The sequence below is a fragment of the Mustela lutreola genome, chromosome 13 (genome assembly GCF_030435805.1).
Source record: "Mustela lutreola isolate mMusLut2 chromosome 13, mMusLut2.pri, whole genome shotgun sequence".
NCBI lineage: Eukaryota > Metazoa > Chordata > Mammalia > Carnivora > Mustelidae > Mustela > Mustela lutreola.
In genome coordinates this window covers 79,229,932-79,252,264 of record NC_081302.1, presented here as the reverse complement: position 1 = coordinate 79,252,264, position 22,333 = coordinate 79,229,932, and the positions used below count along the sequence as shown (strand labels likewise).

At 40.3% G+C, this 22,333-nt stretch overlaps 1 protein-coding gene across 1 annotated transcript in view; it reads left to right on the top strand.

The window, feature by feature from the left end:
- The window catches only part of ATP8A2 (ATPase phospholipid transporting 8A2), a 608,051-nt gene that overhangs the window by 197,512 nt on the left and 388,206 nt on the right, over window positions 1-22,333 (top strand). The window contains exons 20-24 of the mRNA XM_059144204.1: window positions 527-596; window positions 1,495-1,579; window positions 2,579-2,718; window positions 4,271-4,409; window positions 12,735-12,799. Coding sequence (XP_059000187.1) covers window positions 527-596; window positions 1,495-1,579; window positions 2,579-2,718; window positions 4,271-4,409; window positions 12,735-12,799 — 499 coding nt within the window. The remainder of the gene's footprint in view (window positions 1-526; window positions 597-1,494; window positions 1,580-2,578; window positions 2,719-4,270; window positions 4,410-12,734; window positions 12,800-22,333) is intronic.

Here is a 22,333-nt window from a genome sequence, read left to right as displayed (position 1 = left end):
TCCATGGTGGAGAGGGGAGGGCAGTAATAAGGCACACCTCAGTGCTGAGTCCGGAGTGAGTGTTCTATGAATTTCTAATTTTTTTCTACTCCAGTTAACAGAAGACACAAGGGGATTTTGGACTAAGTGGATTTATAGTGAAGCTTCCCCTCTGCTCCTTACTGGGCGGATTACTAAAATTTTGAGCTGTAAAATAACACTTTTACAGAGTATTATAAGGAGTGAGTTAAATGTGCATAATAGAGGGTCAAATAGTCCATTTCTGTTCTCCTGCTATAAATAGCTATGCCAGGGAGTTTCCATGGGAGGGAAAAATAGGCTTATGTCCATTATATATAAATAAAAAGAGTAGGCAATATCCAGTTAAAGCCCAGCTCTGAAGAAAAAGGTAAGGAAAATGGAGCTTTGCCATTTTTAGGGCTCTCAGATCATCTTTTGATTTGTTGGGTGCTTAATCATGGGGCATGTGTCCTATCATTACAGACCAATGTTGACTGACTATCTCTCTCTTTTCTTACTCCCAAAGTGACAGAAAAAGAATGTCTGTGATTGTTCGGACTCCTTCCGGCCAACTGCGGCTCTACTGTAAGGGGGCTGTAAGTACTGGCTAAGTACTTGTGGGGCGCCCTCGGCAGCTCCGGTGTTCTCGGGCTGTTGTCCCCATCCTGCCCTGAGAGTTTACTCAAGGTCAAAGGGCTCTTTCGGATTGATCTTAAAATTGACCTGGTAGTAAAAGTCCTCTGAAGATCGTGGTGGTTCAGGCCAGCATGACCGTGGCGGCCTACGGAAAGCTTGCTTTTAGCCAGCAGTTGGTTTCAGAAACAGCAGTTTGCTGTGTCATGCGGAATCCTTGCTGCATGACTTCTGAGTCTCGTTTACCGCTAGTGGGTTCTGACTTTGGGAAGATCGAATGATTCACATGGACCTGTGATAATCTTTTCAGTACCCTGAGATGGTGCATGTGCGCATGTGTGTGTGCACATGTTCACTAGCAGCTTTTCTTAGTTGTTGTGGTTTGTCATCACTTCAGCGGTTGGAAGCGGTTGGTGTGAGCTGTGTTCTTCAGTGTGTCTTAACTAAACTGGGTTCGGTGCCTCATGGGCTGTGCACCTCCTGGCCAGGGGCTCCTGCAGGGTCAGGAGGCAAGAGTGTATTTGAGCAATTTAGGATGTGCCTGTTACCCTTTCCACTTCTGCATAAAGGTATTATAAATGTGGGCATGTATTTTGCAAATTTGTATAAATGTAGGCACCATTGTCCCTGATAATTGTCTTGACACTTTTGGTTCTCCCCAAAAAGTGTTTGTTTGGACACATTCATACCCGATTCTTTTTCCAAAGCTCATGACTTACTCTGGCCAATACTATTTATGCTTGTCACTCAAGTATTCTCATACACACTGGATAAGCATCATTAAAACAAAGTTAGGTTTAGAATGCAGACTGGAAGGTTTATTTAAAGGATAGCCAGTCACAGTGTTTCTCTATTTTAAAGGATAATGTCATTTTTGAGAGACTCTCAAAAGATTCAAAATACATGGAGGAAACGCTGTGCCATCTGGAATATTTTGCCACGGAAGGTAAGTGAAATTTGGAAATGTTGTTTTTAACCGTCGAAGTTGTATTTTCATGTGTTTGTGGCTGATGCTTCAGGGAAGCAGTTGTTTTCTGAATGAACAGTGTGTGTTTCGTGCAGCCCTTGGCTTCCTCATAGGATATACTTTCCTAGTGCCCCCCCCAATGCCCCTCCCACCGTGTTCTGTGCCTATGACAGTGACAGGATGTGTGCCAGAGTCCACACTCAGCCGACTCCTCACCAGGAGTATGGACGGAACAGGCAGGCTAGCTCATGACCCGTACCGTCATTTTGCAGTTATTGTTCCCCTTCTCAGGAAACTCATGAGGTTATTATCCCTGTCCTTCTTTTGTTATCCCTATGACACTGCCTTACCATGAACAATAATTTGTGGAGTCCACAGAGACTAAGAAAGGAGTTCTCTGAAAGGCCTCAAATAACACTGATGTCAGGGTTTCCAGAAAGGGGACGTGATGAAAGCTGGAGCCTGGCCAGAGTGCGGACTGCCGCTTTTTCACCTTCCTGCATCCCTAGGGCCATGCGTGTGTGTGTGTGTGTGTGTGTGTGTGTGTATGTGTGTGTGTATGTGCGCGCGCACATGTGTACCTGCTGGAAAGCCCAGGTCGTCCACATGATGGCCCACTGGGCTTTTATTGCCATCTCGAAATGTACCCAGTGCCCCCTCTACTTGCTGGTGCCTGTTCCTTGTACATGCGCATGGGGGCCATGCCCAGCTCCTGTGCTTCTCTCTGTGGGGAGTTCACTCTGTGGCTTCCACGTACTCTCAGATTTATACACACAGTGGTTTACAGCAAAATGTGCTGGAGTTGTTCTCCAAGTGCCCTTTTTAGATGCATGAAAGTTGAATTAGAGTGACCCAAAAAGCAGACAGTTTCTTTAATTTTTTTGAGCATGCTGTTTGAAAATGCACCACATGATTTCACCTGGGAGGGAGGGTATCCTGCTTGCTTGAGTCTCTGGATACACTGGGGCTGTTTTGCAGGCTTGAGGACTCTGTGTGTGGCTTACGCCGACCTCTCTGAGCATGAGTATGAGGAGTGGCTGAAAGTCTATCAAGAAGCCAGCACGATACTGAAAGACCGAGCTCAGCGGTTGGAAGAGTGCTATGAGATCATAGAGAAGGTAACTACCTGCGAGGCAGCTGTTGCATGCCCAATGGGGGGCTCCACCGAGCAGAGAACAGTCTTTGGACAGGAACTGTTTCACTCTATAGCCATGTACCCTCTTCCTGTACGAATCTCAACCATTATTAGCTTTTAACGAGGTCTTTTTTTGCTTTAAGAAACACTTAGTTTTTATGGGCTACCTGGAAGCTGGAACCACCTTTAGCTAAAGCATTAATGGTATCTTACGAAGTATCAGGTCAAAGACAGTGTCAATGACTCTCAGGGTTTACCTAAGATTAGCCTTCATGAGATCGCTCACCTTACTGAGTTACAGGAGCATTCAGTATGTGTCGGCTGCTTGGACTTTGTTCATTCTAAGCATTTTCACACTTACTCTAATAGTAGCTACCTTTGCCGTTGCTACTCCGTATTGCCCACTCTGCCTTTTGTTGCTGTGCCAGGCCTTTGCAGTTTATCCCAAAGCCTTATGTAGCTTTCTAGGTATTGAATTCCCTCAAATCTGGCAGCTGGATTTCACCTTTTTTCTGGTTCATGTCTGCAACCATTGGCCCATTCTTTTTTTGGTTCCTCGAAATCTGAAATCATTAGCTTTTCTCATTCTGTGTGTGTGTGTGTGTGTGTGTGTGTTTAATAACTCTTTGCTTTTATTAATAGTCCATTGTTGTTTGGGTTTTATATTTACTTGTCACTTTAATGGAATTTGATTGGAGTAGAACGGAATTCAAGTGTTTATTTGCTCTGCTTTACTAGAAATAAGCAAAATTACTTTTAGAATCAGAAAACGATTGCATAGATGATGGGCCTGTGTGGCACCAAGCAGTGGTAGTTCTGTTTTCCCACAGTTGGGTAATCAAGCTATGGCGCCCTATCCTGGGTGGGGCCTCAGGGGGCCTCAGGGGAGGTAGGTGCTGTGTGCAGGGGCTCTGGAATCTGCCGGGCCAGCAGGCAAGGTACGGGCTGCCAAGGACCCTCCACCTCCCCATGCATCCACATCCATCCTCACTGTGAGCTGGTCTCCGTGGGCCTGGAAGAAGTTTAATAGGGGCAACATTTGATAGTTCCTCAGTCTTTTTTTTTTTTTTTTTTTTAAATAGTTCCTCAATCTTAAGATACTTCGATATTCTCATCTCTGGCTGTTGAAATCTTAGCATCAGCTGTCCCTTAGTCTTGTGTCTCAGATGAGTGTTATCATCTAGAATCAGTTTTTCTCCTGTGTTAACTGTAACATAATATGTATGTTACCTATCAGTGGGGTGAGAGGGGAAGTCTCACCTCCTGTGAATATCTTCAGGTTATCTTGCCCATATGCTTTACTGCTAGGTGACTTCTACTCTAACATGCCCATGGTCCAAGAAATAAATGATGAATGCTGGGTTGCCTATGTGTTTCGGGTAGTTCTAATATTGCAGATAGTTTTAGAATGCTGCACATCAAGAGATCACTAATTACCTGCAAGCAAAGGTTTAGTGCCTTTTGGGGTCAGTTTTGTCCTTGATGTTGCTCTTAAGTATGTACCAGTCTGTAATCGAAATTCTTTTTCAATCTAGAATTTACTGTTACTTGGAGCCACAGCCATAGAAGACCGCCTTCAGGCAGGCGTTCCAGAAACCATAGCAACTCTACTGAAGGCAGAAATTAAAATCTGGGTGTTGACAGGAGATAAACAAGAAACTGCAATTAATATAGGTAATTAATTTTAAAATTTCCTGATGTTGGTTTTGTATTGTTTTTAAAGTGTCTGGTAGAAGTGCCTGAGGCTTCCTCAAATCCATTGACAGATGATGTTTTAAGGCCAAGAAAAGTTTACCTAAATCAAATGAGGATGCTTTTGTGAGAGTTATCTGTCTGGGATGAACATTAAAACTCTATCTCTCTAAATTGTATTAAACACACTTATATAAGATACAGAATTCAAGACTTGACAAATTTTTCTTACTGTTTTCCTCACAAAATTGTAGTCTGAGACTACGATCATCTTTTCACTAAGTTTAATATGCATTATAATCTTAAATAATTATAGCTACTTGAATGATTTTTACCAACTACTGGATCTTCTAAGAGTGTGTCTCTTCCTTCCCCTTCCCTGTCTGGGTTTGTAAACTCTTTGCTTGCTAAACATCATGGAAATGAAAACTGGGGAAAGGGAATTTTAAGTCCAGATAACTTACAGGAATGTTAAAGAGGCACATTTTGAGTTTGAAAGGAGTTGAAATGACCAATTTTAGAAGATCTGATTTTGGTCATTGCAGTTGCTTTTAAGTTACCTGGTGCTTCTAGCCCCATTACAGCGTAAGAAGCCCCGGTGCATATGTGACCAAATGAGTGTGTAAGGACCGCATGACTTATAACGTATTTACAGAAGTAGACCGTGTCACAACTCCCTGCAGAAAGAACACACTGGAACCTCCAAATTTAAGTGACTCGTGCCCTATTGGGAGCAGTCTCCTTGGAATATTATTAGTTGAATCCAGAAGTACCTCTTTCCTTAAGCCTTCTCTTTTGAAGTGGCCCGGGCTCTCAGATAACCTCCATAGTAGACTGATACCTTCTCTCTGCAGTGAATGTTGTTTTTGGTTTAATAGGTAAGAGTCATTTAATCATTTTTTTGGCAAGGTTGTAGCTAGTCACTTGCAATCTGGGCTCCCACACGAGTGCAGTCAAAGTCATAGGTGAATGACATGTGACTCATGAGCAGTCTTGGAAGCTCAGGTACAGACTTTGTCTATGGATTTGTGTTGTCTTCCAAATGCATGTTTCTGGACAAAAGTGAACAGTGTTTCTGTGTGGATCCCTCACTACTGCTGGGAAATAAAAACCCAGAGTGTACAGCCTTTTAGTGATGTCAGCAATATTTTGTAAAATGAGGGTAAACACCTGCTTTTGGTACACTGTCTCTCGAGGTCTCTTTCTATGTATGTTGTTCCTTCAGGTATGATTTCTCATGTAAATTTGGGCTAAAACACCTGCTACTGATAATGTGACTCCTGTGATTCATCTAGAGCACAGAAAGTTGACTCTTGTCCTGAAATGCTGATAGGTTAGGGAATGCTTTCTGCTCACTTAGAGGAATGTCAAAGAAGTGAGTAACCCCTCAAGTTAAGATTGCACGATAATGATAAGATCTGGAAAGTAGAGCTTGAGGGTTCCTGCTGGACTATTGACCTTTTTATGCTACTAGCCCCGGACAACTTCCTTAAGTGCTTTCTGGTGTTTGCTGTACGAAGCGAGTGTGACTTTGCTGGCATTGCGCTAGCTGGAAAAGGGCCGCTGTCCTTCTGATGACATCTCCACCAGATCACCCTGCCCTTGGGCAGCACACGCAACCCTCTTCGTGCTTGTTCCTTTGTCATACCTGAGCATGTCAGGGTCTGGAGGAGTTTGGAATAAACACAAATGAGGCCTTGAAAATCAACCCAGAAAACACAAATGGGTTATAATTCTTAAAGGAAGGAAAGCTTGACCTGAATGTTGTGAGGCATCTCCGAGCCTTACAGAAAAACTGATGCCTGCCCGAAGAGTTTGTAAAAGTGATGGTTATATTATTTTGTGCTTTTTTTTTTCAAAGAGAGTATAGAAACATGTGTAGTTTTGGTACCAGAAGCATTTGTTGCCATTAGATATTTTTTAAATTGTTCTTTCTTAGCAAGACTCTGCAAGACCACAGTGAGATATTGCTTCCTGCTTATATATAAGCTGATGACTTTGCTGATGTCTTGTCTTCTGAAGGCTTTTTTCTACTCCCATTTCTTTTCCTAGTATATCAGAATTCAAACATATCTTTGGTGTTATTAAGTATGCAACCAGCAGCCAGGGAACTGATATTCTTTGAAAGAGCTCTGTCTGAATTACTTTTTCACTTTGCCTTCAGAATTTATTGGTAATCCTGAGCAGTGTCATGGGCTTAAATGCCATTTTCCAATTTAGGCTATCTCTTGAGCCTGTAAATGATTCACAAGGCTCAGCAAAGGGTCGATGTCGGGACATTGTATCAGACTTGTCCATGCCAGACCACAGGTGACAGCTATAAGCAGCATGAAGTCGTGTCCCAATTCAGTATGGATTGTACGCCTGTTTACTTGTACTGGGTTCCACATTCCCCCAGAAATCTGAGCCATTACTGATCCATCTTCCATAATGCGACATAGGCTGTCCATGGTAGTGCATTCTGTGTGCATTTTTTGGGCACCCGGAAGATATGTGGGAAGAAGATCAGGGGTCCAGCAGTTCTATGTCTCTGTGGAGGAAGGACAAGAGAGCAAATGAATGGAATGTCTGCTGAGTGCAGCAGTCTGCTAGGAGTGCCTTCTGAATTCTGTCTTCAGTCTCTACATATGAATGGTCTTACCAGTGAAGGGGGAAATTCAGTGTTTATGAAGGTTAGGTTCTTTTTTGTGACCAAGCTGGCTTGAGGTCCTAGGGCTCTTCACTCCTGGTGCAGAGCTCTCTTTAAACAGATTCACAAAGTTTTCATAAAACTGTTGTCTGAAATTTGAAGAGCAGGGGACAGTGGTCCTGTGTTCCAGTCATTCCAGGATGCACATTGTTGTCCTGTGTCAATGTCCCTGAAATTGAGATGTCTTATAACTATTGACTCTTACAACTATTGACTCTTACCACTAATCATATGGTCTTAGTGGACTTATGGTAAGAGTTTACCTTTGGAGCCAACAGTTGGTATGTGGGGTTGTTGGCTCTCCTCGGCATTGGGTTTATTTATCATAGAAGTGCTTGTAAGGGATACTTGGGTGGCTCAGTCAGTTAAGTGTCTGCCTTTGGCTCAGGTCACGATTTTAGGGTCTTGGGATCGAGTCCCTCATGGGGCTCCCTGCTCAGCAGAGAGCCTGCTTTTCCCTCTGCCTGCTGCTTCAATTGATTGTGTTGTCTCTCTTGTGCTCTCTCTCTCTCTCTCTGTCAAATAAATAAATAAAATCTTAAAAAAGGAAGCATTTGTAAAATGTAACTTTTAGTTCATAACTTGCAAACATTTAGTCAAATTAAGTTCTAGAGTATTTGTGTCTCTTAGGAGCCAATGAGTACCATATAGACCGTCTTCTTGCCTGTGGGTTTTAGGTGGTTGGGAACTGGCATGCTGCCAGAATCCTAGTGTGCTGGGCTTGAATTTATGCTAACTAAATAAATTTAGTTTATAAATTTCAAGGAGTTGGCAATTTTCTTAACTTAAAGATTTGGCATCCCTTAGTCTAAAGTGAAATTTCAGATGTAGTCTTTGTGAGTCATGTCATTTCCTTATTACCACTGGGTAAGACATCTATTAAATAGGTAGACAGCAGATATGAAGTCTACAGAATCTATAATTTTTTTTCTAATGTATGTAGGATGAGTGAGAACAAAAGCCATTTTAAAGTCATTAAGTGGGAAAGAGCTTTCCTTGAACCATTTCTAAATTGTTGTGACTCATCATTTAATACTTATAAACCACTTCTTAAATTTTAGAAGTTTAATTTTTAAAAAATGAGTAAATATGGTGCCTGCTCCTATTAGTGCCTATAGTTTGTCTTGCGTGTTGAAAGGAAGACCAAATTCTATATTCATTGAAGCTGGGACATTGTTTGGTGGTTGTCTCAACTTGAGTGTTGTTTTATTTTATTTTTATTTTTTTTAAAACATTTTATTTATTTATTTGACAGAGAGAAATCACAAGTAGATGGAGAGGCAGGCAGAGAGAGAGAGAGAGGGAAGCAGGCTCCCTGCTGAGCAGAGAGCCCGACACGGAACTCGATTCCAGGACCCTGAGATCCTGACCTGAGCCGAAGGCAGCGGCTTAACCCACTGAGCCACCCAGGCGCCCTTGAGTGTTGTTTTAAACAAAAAAAGTCAGACACAGTATTTCTTGATTACCTGCAGCTGGCTACTCGAGGCACAGGGAACTCAACATTCCTTCCCTGACTGGGGCATTAGTTAATTCTGAGACAAAGCAGAGGGTGACATAGATGAAAAAGTATTAATTGTGCAGGATAGATAGTAAGTATGACTGGTGTTCATAATAGATACTGAATTAATGTTAGTTAGAATTGAGTCCTCTCTGTCAGTTTTTTTAATAACTGATTCCTTGGAGATAGCCACCCTCCCTTTTTAAAAGATAGAACCGAGGCACAGACTCCCATGCAATTCAGTGTAGGTCACAGAGACTATGAAGGTGCCAAAAATCTGGGCATGTACATGTGACAGTTGATATTCATTTCCTTGAAGGAAAAATATCTGAGTCAAAAAAGACCAGGGAAGCTTCTTGGATGACATAGGTTTAGAAGTGGGGCCTTTGAGAATTTGTTTAAAAATAAAAGAGAAAGGCATAAGGAGGGCACGTGATGTGATAATGAATTACTGATAAATTACTGAACTCTACCTCTGAAACTGATAATGTACTGTATGTTGGCTAATTGAATTTAAAAAAAAAAAGTCTGAGCAGCCCAGTTTGATGGGGGGAATGGTTTCGTGAGGCAAGACTGAAGCCATGGGCTCTTACATGTGACAGAGCCTTCCTGATAAGGATCTGGAGGGAAAGGTGCACAGGTGTGTGGTTCTGTGGACATGTCCTTAGCTTCCTGGTTCTCTGGATGATGAAAGACTTTGTACTGAGCCTCTTTGACCCCATCTGGAATAGATTAAGAATACTGTTTTTCATTATCCATTCTTGATGTTTGGCAGTATGTTTCATATACTCATACGCAAATATTGATCAGACTCTCTCTCAAAATATTTAGGACCAACACACTTACTGAGGGTTTGGAACCATGCCGAATCCTAGTGATGGGTAGCTTTATTAATCTGATCCTAAGATACATGGTTAGTAAGGATATACTGTCCCTAACCCTTCCAGAGATGTCTCCTGAGAAATCTGGATTTGGGTACCCTTGACAATGTGAGCTTATCTCAAAAGAGAGGTAGAATGATGCCAAGGTCTGAGAGACTTGGTTTGGTGATAATTTCTGGCATGGATAATTATTTTCTTAAAATCATGCTCTAAGTACCGTAGAGTCTGTAATATTTTGATTTCTTTGAATGTTGATTATACTCAGGTAGTAGAAAGACTGAATGTTTTTGTAGTGTGCTGTTAATTTCAGGTGTAATAAAAAGTGAAATCCCAGAGGTTCTCTCCTCAGTGATTTTATGGTCGTTTTGTTAGATTGCAAGATTAAAGAACTAGACCTTAATTTACAAGTGTGGATTGACATTTCATACCTGGCTCTTCTCCAAGAGTTGATCTCATTTTATCCACAAACATTAGAAATCAAGCACGCCAAACTGGAGGTGACATAATTTAATTTGCCACATTCGCTAAGTCACAATTAACTGTGTTAAACTAATATGCTCTGTACAGTGCAGGTGTTCTGTGTGATAATTCTCTAAGCAGAATCTCACTTCATTTTCCTAATTAAAAAACAAACAAACAAACAACAAAACCATTTCCAGAAACCTTTAGTTTTGTATTTTGAAATTCATGGAATTGTCAGTGGTTTTATTTCTTGCCCTCTCCCTGCAATGGCTAAAAAAAATACTAAGAGTTTTTCCGTACTATCTTTGTGTAGCTTCAGTTGTCAAGAAGCATTTTGCTTAAACTGAATAATATAAAATAAAGCAGCAGGCTAGGGCTTAAAAATTATAGCTAGCTTCTGCAGCTGTTGTTCAAATCAAAAACTACCAGCAAATCCTTTTGCATTAGTTATACTAAATTTGTAACAGTCTATGTTGCATGAAGTTGCTGGAGGTCTCTGGGGATATAAAGAAAGAGCAAGCCTCCCATAGTGGGAAATAATTACAGTTGCAACATCCCCTTTTGTAAATGAAAATAAAGTGTAGACCTCTCTTCTGGACCTGATCTAAGAATTTAAAGGAAAGAAGAATACACTTGTAAAATTTTAATGGGAAACAAAGACTTTAATTTTGTCAATCTAATCAGGCAGAACTTTGAATGGCATTCTGGGAAAGTCCTAGTTTTACTCATCATTATTGTTAAAATATGAACTTGAACAAGTTTGAAAACATAGAAAATTGTTTCGTGTTTCTTCCCCCCCACCCCCCTTTTTTTTTTGTTTTGTTTTTTGGTCTTAAAGGTTAAACAGGTATTTGCCCATGTGGTATTATGATTTTAAATTATTCAGTTTGTTCTAGTTTCTAAAATAATACATAGTTGTTTTAGCAAGCAAAAAATCTCATTCCCTTGAGGTAACTATTATTAACGGACTGGACGGTATCTTTATGGTATTGCTTTTAAAAATATTTGGATTGAAAGCTGTAAGTTTATGCTTCAAGACTTGTGTTCTGAAGTGATCTACAAAATGTTCTGAAATGACAATTGTTAGTGAAGGATATAATTTGTACATTCAAATATTTATTGTCTCCTTCCTAGACAACAACAAGAAAACAGGGTTTTTCTTAGTCTTAACTTTTGTGTGTTTTGAAGTCTATTTGGTGCCTTTTAATAGGGTTTCCTTAGCATGGGGTTAGAGGAGGACGGGTTGGGTGGGGTTGGGAAGCCCTGCTGAGTAGAATTGTCACATAAATGCAGTAGTTCTAAGACTTGCCCACTAGTTAAATGCCTGTCTCCTTGTCCACTTAAATATAGCATCTCTAAGGGATATTTTAGCTCTTCTGTGGAGGAGAGTCCAGCTTCCTTCTTGCTTTATGAACAGCTTTGGTTAAGTCTCTTCCTTGAGACTTATGCAGGTACTTGCTTGAAGGTTGTAATTCCCCAGCTGATGATTTGTTTCATGTTTCTGTGATCATTAATCCTTTATCTTCAGATGCTGAGGAAAAAGAAACAATTTTCTAGGTGGAAGGATTATTTTCTTACCTTTTTTCAATAAGATAAATTGAGATTGGAGGTTGGTGAAAAGTGCCAGCTCTCTCAGGGGGCACTGAGATGGTGGAGGGTAGCTTGAAAGGAACCTTTCCTTTCCTTGAAAGGAAAGAGTAGAGTCCTGATGGACCTTCAGGGTCTTAGGATTTGCTGGAACTGATCTTCCTCAGAGTGTGTGGATTTGAGGGGAGCGGAGTGTGGGCTCTCCTCCTGGTCTGTGGTGTCACTTAGTGTCTCCAGATGTTTTGGTGTGGACTCCAAAGCCTGAGTAGGAAAGTGGTTCAGAGAAAACATGTTCATTTTCTGGGAAGAAGGGTAGAGGAGTATCTTGCTTAGCCTGTAGCGATAACTATTTTAAAATGAGATGGAGATTATTGATAAGAGTCGATTTTGAAAGACATACTTTTGTTCTAAACAAACTTTTTTTTTTTTTAAACTCAGGTTTAATTCTTGAAATGGGGATTGCTTTGAACTTGGATAGGAAAAGTGATTCCCTCGACATATGACAGTACTCCTTTGAAATCTGTTGTGAGAATTACCCACTTTTTTTTTTTTTTTAAAGATTTATTTATTTATTTGACAGAGCGAGAGAGATCACAAGTAGGCAGAGAGGCAGGCAGAGTGGGGGAAGCAGGCTCCCCGCGGAACAGAGAGCCCCACACGGGGCTCAATCCCAGGACCCTGAGACCATGACTCGAGCTGAAGGCAGAGGTTTAACCCACTGAGCCACCCAGGCGCCCCGAATTGCCCACTTTTTAAACAAAGAAATGAAGGATTTTGCTAGTAGAGTAGGCTCATTTATGCCGATTTTGAAACGCCGATTTTGAAACCATCAGATTCCATGTGTTGCCTTAAAGTGTTAGCTATTTTTAAAAGCTAATCCAAGGCTTTTCCTGATGTTCTACAAGCATGAAGAAAAACCCATGGAAAATTGACCAATATTTAGCCATTAGGTTTGAAGACCTTCCCAACCAGTCCATTCAGGCTGTCTGCAAGAATCAAAATCTGCTTAAATTAGAACCTACTTTTCCTACCCTCGCATGCTTGTCCAATTCCTCTGTCTTTCCCAATAGGCTTAAAAAGATAATACGGAAGGCATAAGAAGGGAGACTGAATTTAAATAGCTACTGGAAAGCAATGAGTTCATGGAAGGGATGGTAAACTCACTTGTGTTGAACTTTCCTCTGCTCTAGGATATTCTTGCCGGTTGGTATCACAGAATATGGCCCTTATCCTGTTGAAGGAAGATTCTTTGGATGTAAGTAGTTTTTCAAAAGTTGTATTTGTTATTATGGTATTAAACTTTTTATTTATTTTTACTATAACCAATAATGAATGAGTTTTTTTAACTAAAAAACAATTCTAAAACTGTCCTGTGTATTTTCTTATTTATGAACAGATGTCATAAATTCCTATCTTTAAACACCAAAGTAGTAAATTTGGAGCAGTGCTTCATACTTTCCTTTGTTTATCTAGAATTGTGCATTTAAAATGTTAATGGGGCCATTTTGATTTGCTAAGTGGTGATGGTTCACTCCAGAGTAGATTAATAAGGAGACTAGGAGGATTTTTCTTTCTAGCACAAACTTTAACATAAGGATGATATTCAAGTGTCAGGAGTTGTTTGAATTTCTACAGGAATAGGCTCATGGAGGATTGAACAGCATGGCTCTCTGATCATTTTATAGACCTGTGCCCATGCATTCAGTGGCCTAAAGCCTCTGAGGAGACCAGGGTTGGGAACTGATGTGAGGTTAACCAGTGACCTGGGAAGTAGTCTAATGGGAAGCTGTCAGCTGAGCAATGAGATTCCATTCGTCAGGACTTGTAACAAGTACTTGTTATTGCTCAGAACCGAAGCCTACCCTTCACGCACTATATTTAAAGCTCCTTGTAGGAGCAGATGCCAGCCTTAGGAGAAGGGATGAGATATGGTACAGAGACATTTGTACTTGTAGATCAGGCAGGCCCTGAGTCCTCTTGAGAAGGCCTGCACATACTCCACCTCTTCATGACTCCCAAGGCAGGAGTCAGGGGTGAGTCTGTATGCCTCCAAGGCACCATTGCAAGATGCTGCTCCAGGGCTTGGGAGCATCCCCCTTGGATGCACTCCCAGCCCGTGAGCACACCCAGAATGTCTATGCCAGAGGCTCCCTGGTTTGCTGATGATCTTCTAGACCCAGAGCATCCACAGCCTTAAACTAAGCCTCTTATGTGGTGATACCTCAGAAGTGAGGCTATATTTTCCCTTTATGCCGGGTATTCTCTAGAATCGGGAGATGGGCTTTGACTCTGCACAGCAGTCTAAAGCCGTAAGTACAAGCTGGGACTTTTGGTTGACTTAGATCATGGCGTGATTTGTGAAGCCAAACAAGTTTCACAGAGTGTGCCTGGCTTCCCTTGGCAACATTTTAAGAATTCTTCTTCCTAACCAGTGTTGAACATCCTCTTTTAGTGCAGTGACTTTCATGTACTCAGTGTCTGTTGAATGGAGGTGCAATTTCTATGGACCTTTTTTGATCCATACTCCAAGGGATGTTCCATATTTCTGACTAGAGTCCTTTCTCCTCTTTCCCCTCCCCCACCCCTTTCACCTTCTTCCCCCTCATTCTTTAGTTGGGTTGAAGGCATTCCTATTCTCAAAATATTTCATTTGGTAGGTGTGGAATAAAAGCAGAGTCCGAGGGAAATAAATCAGGACTAGAGTAGATCCCTGTGGAGCTCCTCAGTTGAGCTTTTCAGGTTGCAGAGCTCTGAGGTTGAAGCAGACAAGAGAGGAACAAAGGGCAAGGCCCCAGAATTAAAAACATTGGGTCTAGCTTCCCTTACTTCATGCCACATGTAAGTGGAAGCTCATCCCATTCACTTCACTTCTTAAAAGGATCCTAGTCCTGAATTGCCTATTGTCCAGTGTTTCATATTTTTGTTTCCAATTTTCTAGTTGTTTACAAGTCTGGTGTCTATTACTTTATGATACCTAGAAGCAGAATTTGATTGATGTAATTCTGCCTCTGTAAGGTCATCTTTGAGAAATACTAATTTCAAGTTTATGGGTCTGCACCACTTGGATTTGTCTTTCCTGCTCCTAGAGCTTGGCCAGTTGTTCCTGATTTTGAGAACTTTTGGGAAACAACTGGTTCAGGAGAAAAAGAAGAGGAGAGTGTTGATATGACCTCTCGGTTCTAGGGAAGAAGCAAGAGGATGGTTGGAAAATCAAAGAAAGAATATCATAGATGATAATTTAAATAATGTTTTGGTACTGCTTATCATGGACAACTAGCATTTTCCACCCCCACTGGTGATAAGATCATCATCACTACCTTGAAACCCAAGCAAGTGAAATAATTAATCCCAGATTCCCATCTTTGGACTGTTTCTTAGAACTGCTTCTGATACGTAATACAGGAATAGTCAGGATTCAGTGCAGGAAATTGTGACAGCCAGGTCTATCAGAAGATAAATATCCCACATATCAGTTGAACAGAGTGATTTTAATAAAATTGTGAATTAAGTGTGGAGTTGTTAGATAGCAAAAAGTATAAAAAGAGGATTCTAGGACAAGTAACAACCCTTAGGAAAAGTCAGAGTCAGCACTTTGTGCAAATGAAGCTCTCTTGAACACCACCACCCCCTTCATTTCCACATTGCCCACAGCTGCTTTCATACTGCACTGGTAGAGTCAATGAGTTAGAGACCACATTGGAGACTTTGGGCACCTAAATCCTAGAGTATTTACTGTCTTGTCCTTTCTGGAATTTCTCACCTGTCCTAAGGTTCCTTGTGGAAACTGAAGGAAGCAGTGACCCCTCCTAGGCCTGAGGGAACACAGGCGAAAAGATTGGAATTATTAATACTTTCAAACTTCAGAGAGGGGGCTCTCAGAGCTGATCCTTGGATGTCTGAAGAGGGGCAGATGCCTGGCTGGTCTAGTGTCTCTACCTTTGGGGTAGAAGACAATGAAGATAGTTTTCCAAGTGTTGGCGAAATCTGAAACCTGGTTTCACCTTCTGCTGTTGGAAGAAGCTGTGCTTGCCAGGGTGGAGAAGCAACTCTCAAGGGAATTGCAGGCAGACAGGAAACCCACAGGAGACAGGCAGGAAGGAGCAAGCTCTGGCCAGATTGGCAGTCTCTCTCCTCTCCTCTTGCACCACCTGCTGGCCAAGTCTTGCAGGGAGCCCTTTGGCAAAAAAGTATGGTTTGTAGAGTTCCTGTTCCAGGATTCCAAACTACAGGTAGCAGGGAAGCCTTGAGGCTGAGAGTTGTTGACTAAGTTACTGGCACAGAAACTGAGTTCAAGTATAAAGAAAGTTAAAACAGTAAATTAGATGCTCGCAAAATTACTGGAAAAGCTGAAGGAGCAGACGTCTGCATGTCCTAGGTGGGTTTCCATTTCATGCATCCTGTGTTGATGTCAATGCTTATGCATATGTGTTTATGTTTATGCATCCATGTTTACTGTCAAGGTCAGGACACTGTTCTTGCTATCCCAGGAGACTTGAGGAAGTCACTGCTCAGCTTCCAGCTTCTAGCTTCCTACACCTATGAAGCTGGGACGACGTTGTAGAATTTGGAATACTTCCTCTGATGAAAGGGAATCGCTCTCTTCTTTCTGTCTTCCAAATCTTACATAAATGTGTCTCGTTGAAAGAATCCACCCTGAATCCTGTTAGTAAGGGAGTTTGGGAAATGCTGTTTTAGCTTTGCTGGCCTTTTCATATATAGAGAAGAATGTAGAAGAGGTTGGAAATAGATAGAATCCATCAGCAAACGGTATCTAGTACTGCCGAATTCATAGGCAAGGAGTGGGAATCGGAGTACACAGGATGTTATAGGATCTCAATCATGTGGTTGATTTTAACATACAATACATTCTTTACTTTGTAATGACATGTAGAGTCGCCATAAACATTTTGTGTACCACTCAGAAGTTTGTTTCTGTTGTTTTCATGGCAAAGCACTGAACACTTGTCAGCCTTAATGGTGATGAATGAGAACATAGTGGTTAAGGAACTAGTTTCTGGAATGCCTGACCACACGTTCAGATGCTGATGCTTGGGCTTAGAAAAGTCTTTGACTCACAGTGAATTCTCCTAGTAAGTCATTTACTATTTTCTACTTTTCTTTTACAAAAGCCCAACTTCTAATTTGGTCTTTTCTCTAGTGGCAGGTGGTTCCCTAGTAAGTTACCTACAGGACTTTTACAATATGGAAGCACATACCCATATTCATACCCACAACTGTACTGTCATTTGTTGCTTCCAGATGAAGGGGGGATTGCATTCTTTTTAATTGACTGAGTAATATTTTAGGTGTGTGTGTATGTATGTACCACATTTTCTTCATCCATTTATCTGTTGAGGGAAAGACACCTGGCTGCTACCATATCTTGGCCCTTGTTAATAATGCTACAGTAAACGTAGGAACGCATGTATCCCTGAGTTAGTATTTTTGTTTTCTTTGGGTAAATACCTAGTTGTGGAATTACTGTACTGGATCATGTGGTGTTTCGGTTTTACTTTTTTGAGGAACCTCCATGCTGTTTTCTACAGTGATTGTACCAATTTCACCCACCAGTGGTGCACAAGGTTCTCTTTACATCCTTACAAACACCTCTTTTCAATACTAGCTATTCTGACAGGTATGAGATGATACCTCATTGTGATTTTGATTTGCATTTCTCTGATGATGAGTGATGTTGAGCACATTTTCATGTGTCTGTTGGCCACCTGTAAATAAGTCACCGAGATGAAAAGTCAGAGAAATAGCATAGGGGATATAGCTAACATTGTAATAATGTTGTTTGGCGACAGATGGTGACTACACTTAGCACAGTAAGCTGTGAGCAATGCAGAGAATTGGGAGTCGGTGCTGTACACCCGAAGCTAACACAGCATTGTATGTCAACTATATTTAATAATAAATAAAAAAGAAGACAAAGGTGATGTTTTAATGTGTGATATGGTGATGGGTTTTTTTGGTATGGAGAAAACACTTGAGGAAGATATGTTTAGAAATGCTTGTGATGCAGAAAGGGTGGGTTGCATCTCTTAAGCCGTAGAGGAGACAGCCTCTCCAGTAACAAAAGTTCAGTGTGTTGAGTGCTTCTCTGTGAGTAGCTGACCCTTAGTGTGAGTTTTTGCTTTTAAACTTCCTACCAATTCAGGGGGCACCTGGGTGGCTCAGTGGGTTAAACTTCCTACCAATTCATAGAGGTAGTGAAACTCTTTTTTTATTTTAATTTTTTTTTAATTTTTAATTTTTTAAAACATATATTTTTATCCCCAGGGGTACAGGTCTGTGAATCTCCAGGTTTACACACTTCACAGCACTCACCAAAGCACATACCCTCCCCAATGTGAAACTCTTTTAAGGCTGGTGTTAAGGTAGTAAAAATAAATAAACAAACAAACAAAAAACCCAAAATACTCTCCCCCTTTTTCCCCTGCCATCCTGATAATACCTACTCGTAATATCACCTTATAAATACATTTGTTCTTTGACATCTTTTTATGGTATACTAGAAATGTTGCTTGAGCAAGATTTTTCCATGTTCAATTTAGGCATGTTTAATGAATTTTAATCCTTTGAAGGCACTTAACATTTAAAGGGCAGAAAGACTGCTAAGTGTTACCAGGGATTATAAAGCAGGATGAAGGGGACATGAAAAGAACAGAAAGAACAGAGGCTACTGTGGTTGTATAGGTTGGTTGGAGAAATTCTCTCTGATAGGATGGTATTTGGGAATGGAGGGTGGGAGCCACGGTGCTGTGTGGACAGGGGACTGCACATCTCCCTTTGCCTGGGATCATCTTAGTGTGCACCTTTTGTGCTGGCGTCTCATCATCATTCTGTATCTGGGAGACTAGTGTCCCAGGAAGGTGGTTCACCAAGTGCCAAGTCCCAAGGCTGATGCCTTTCTACTCTGCTAAGCCTCCAGCGGCTGCAGTGGAGTGGCCGAGGGAGTTAGAGGAAATAGCAAGAACTTTACCTTGTAGTTGTGTAGGTTGTTGTTATGACTTGGCTTTTTTTCTGAGTGAAATTGGGCCTCATTGGTGGAGTCTGAGCAGCAGAACGATATGATGTGATTTACTCTTTGACAGTATCTGGCTGCTGGTGTGGATGGACACATAAAGGGAGGCAAGAGCAGAAGCAGATTACCCAGTTAGCAGGTTGTTTTGCTAAGCTGGGTAGTAGGCGATGGGAAATGCTGGATCTGAGTGTTGGCCAGGTTGGTGATGGGAGGTGGTGAGATTCTGGGTGTAGAGTATTTTCACAGTAAAACTGACAGGTTTTTTCATTAAAACTGACATGCTAATATATTGATATGGGATATAAGGATAGGACTGCAAGGCTTTAGATCTGAACAACGAGAAAGATTGAGTTGCCATTTCTGAGATGAAGACTGTAGGAGGAGCAAGTATGCTTGGCGGAATCGGAGGTCTTTTTGGGGTCTCTTAGGGTTGGAGTGGTGATGAGATATAGCCAGGCAATTGAACATACAAGTCTGGGATTCAGGGAACAGCTCTAGATGGAGAGAGATTTTTGGGAGTAGTCAGAGTATCATTTTAAACTAGGAGACTTGATGGGTTAGTGTGTGACCTCTTTCCTTATTCTGATAAGCAAGTTAATGGGTAATTTATTCTTCAATTAATGTATCATAAACTGTGATTTTTAAAAATGAACTGTCAATAAGAAGGATATTCTTTTAATTCTTTGTGTTTAAGTGAAAGTGGTGGATATTTGTCACAAATGATCTTAGTAGAATCAGTGAGAACTTTAAACCTACTCTTTCACAGAATAGAGCTGGTAATACTTTTTTGTTCTACTGTATCTATGTAAAAAATCATTCACGGGGCGCCTGGGTGGCTCAGTGGATTGAGGCCTCTGCCTTCGGCTCAGGTCGTGGTCCCAGGGTCCTGGGATCGAGCCCCGCATCGGGCTCTCTGCTCAGCGGGGAGCCTGCTTCCTCCTCTCTCTCTCTGCCTGCCTCTCTGCCTACTTGTGATCTGTCTGTCAAATAAATAAATAAAATCTAAAAAAAAAAAAAAAAAAAAAAAAAAAAAAAAAATCATTCACATTGAATGGGTTTATTTATGATCATCCATGTCTGTGGAATCCAGCCTTGGATGGCAGGGGGGTGGGAGGGTCGAATTAGGAGGCTTTGTCCACCTCTAGTGCTAAGGGTATCCTTGAAAGCATCAACAACGTAGAGACAGGAAGGCATAACCTGTCAAGGAGCTTGGTGACTCTTACCATTGCCACCTGCCTATGTGAAGATAATTGGTAACTGCATGTTGTATCATAGAGGTATATCATGACAAATGCTTAATGGCAACAGTTCTCAGCCTGAGATAACAACCTTCTTTGCTGTGACAATGCAGCTGGGGTATCATCATAGGGGGAAAATTACATTGGAGGATTAGGTCGGTCAAACCCCTTCATCAACGAAGTTGATTCTGTATCAGAATTCTGTATTGGGTTTCTAAGCACTGATAAGAGGTGACTTACGTAGACCTGAGCATGTTTTGTTTGGAATGACTTCCAAGATGTGTCTAAGACACACCTTTGATGAAGTTCACTTGGTTAATGGGATTGTAACCATCACCCTTTGTTCCGAGGATAATTTAGATTTTATGGCAATCTAATAATTTTAAACCTCACTTACTCCCTTTCTAGAATCAATACATTCAGTGCAGAAAAAAAATAGATATAAATAACAAAAAAATAAAATTGACTGGAACCAGCTACTCAAAGAGTTAACAATTAAAAATTTGATTAATAATCTAAGAACTTCTTTTCTGAGGCGAGTAGAAGCGTATGTTTTATATCTGCGTACACACACTCATATATATATACACACATTAATATTAACATATTTTTCTGTATAGGTATATACCTATATCTCTATGTGTTTATATGTATTTATAGATCTATTTATATCCACATATTTGTGTACCTATATATTTGTATATCTCTATGTAAATATTATATATTTGTATATGTATTTATATGTGATATTTATATTTTTAGTTCTTTTATTCACAATGCAACGTATGTGTTCCATCTGTAATTGACTGGTGTTGATTTTCTAAAACATGTTTTGAAATGTTAAGCATTATGGGAGAAATGGGATCTAGGACTATTTTGGGGAGATACAGAGTTATAAATAAAAGGTTTCTCTACTATAAGTTTATGCAATCTTTAATAAATTTACTGCTTTGTAAATCTTAAAGAATTAGATATAGAATTCTTCGTTAACCAAACTTATTTGACCACTGAATTTCTTTTTTGGTGAGTAACTCTTATGACAAGGAGCACAGATTTAGAAGTGCTGCTTTTAAGAATAGGGGGTTTTCCTCTTGATTGTTATAAAATTAAAACTTACATGAAAGAGAATGCTCAGAAAATAGAGAAATGCATGTTTAATTTCCAAATTTATATTAAACCAACAAATATTTGAGTGATTTTAGGCTTGATTTTTATTATTATAGACATAGTTATAAATGACAGCAGGGAAAATGCAAAACTATTAGAATCAGACTTGAGGAAATAGAAGACCTGAATCACCCCACAACTATTAAAGAAGTGGTATCACTACTTAGAGTCTTCCCTACAAAGAGAGCATTAGACACTCTTGTGATGTTGATAGTCTAGTTTTATCAAGCATGAAAAGAACAAGCAGTTACAATTTTATATAAAAATCATCCAGAAAATAAGTCGATAGTTTTCAATGTAGTTTGATGCTAATGTAACCTTTGACTCAAAACCAGTAGGGGCAAAATGGTAAAGAAAAATTATGGGCCCGTCTTAGCTGTGAACTGAAAGGTAAAAATCTTTTTTTTTTTCTCTTTAAAGATAGGAGTTTTTATCTGATTCATTTTCATTTGCCTCCCCAACTTGCAACATAGCATTGTACATGTAGTATGTGTTCAATAAAAGTTCATTAAAATGAATTGATTTTTAACTTCAGCATAATCAGTTACCAGGTGACATGTATTCCTGATCAGTCCTAAGCCAATAACCTAAGTTCTGACACATTAATTAGAGAAATGACTCCTCTAACTAGGGGTAAATTTCTTTAATAAAAGCATAGCAAGCCAAATGCAGGAATGTAAACAAAACAAAGCAAAAAACCCCCATACATTATGATCTAGTTAGGTTTAATTCCAGGAATGTAAACATGTATTTTCTTTATTTAAAAATTCGGATAGTATTCTTCATCTCCTTAATAGATAAAAAAAAAAGTGCAATCATCTAATTAGATGCCCAAATAATTCTTTTAATGAGCATTTATCAGTAAGCAACAACAGCAACAAACTTCTCATCCTGGAATAAGAGTAGGCTTTCTTAACTTGATAAGGTGCATTTACCAAAACCTATGCTAGACATCCTACTTCCCAGTGAAGTGATAGAATATTCCTTTTAAAATGAAGGTAAGAAGTTGCTGTGGTCCATGTCGAGGAGGTTACTGCCTATGTTCTCTTCTAGGATTTTGATAGTTTCCTGCCTCATATTGAGGTCTTTAATCCATTTAGAGTTTATATTTGTGTATTGTGTAAGAGAATGGTCGAATTTCATTCTTTTGTATATAGCTGTCCAATTTTCCCAGCACCATTATTGAAGAGACTATCTTTTTGTCCATTGGACATACTGCTTTGTCGAAGATTAGTTGACCATAGAGTTGAGGGTCCCTATCTGGGCTCTCTGTTCTGTTCCATTGATCTATGTGTCTGTTTTTGTGCCAGTACCATGCTGTATTGGTGATCACAGCTTTGTAATATAGCTTGAAATT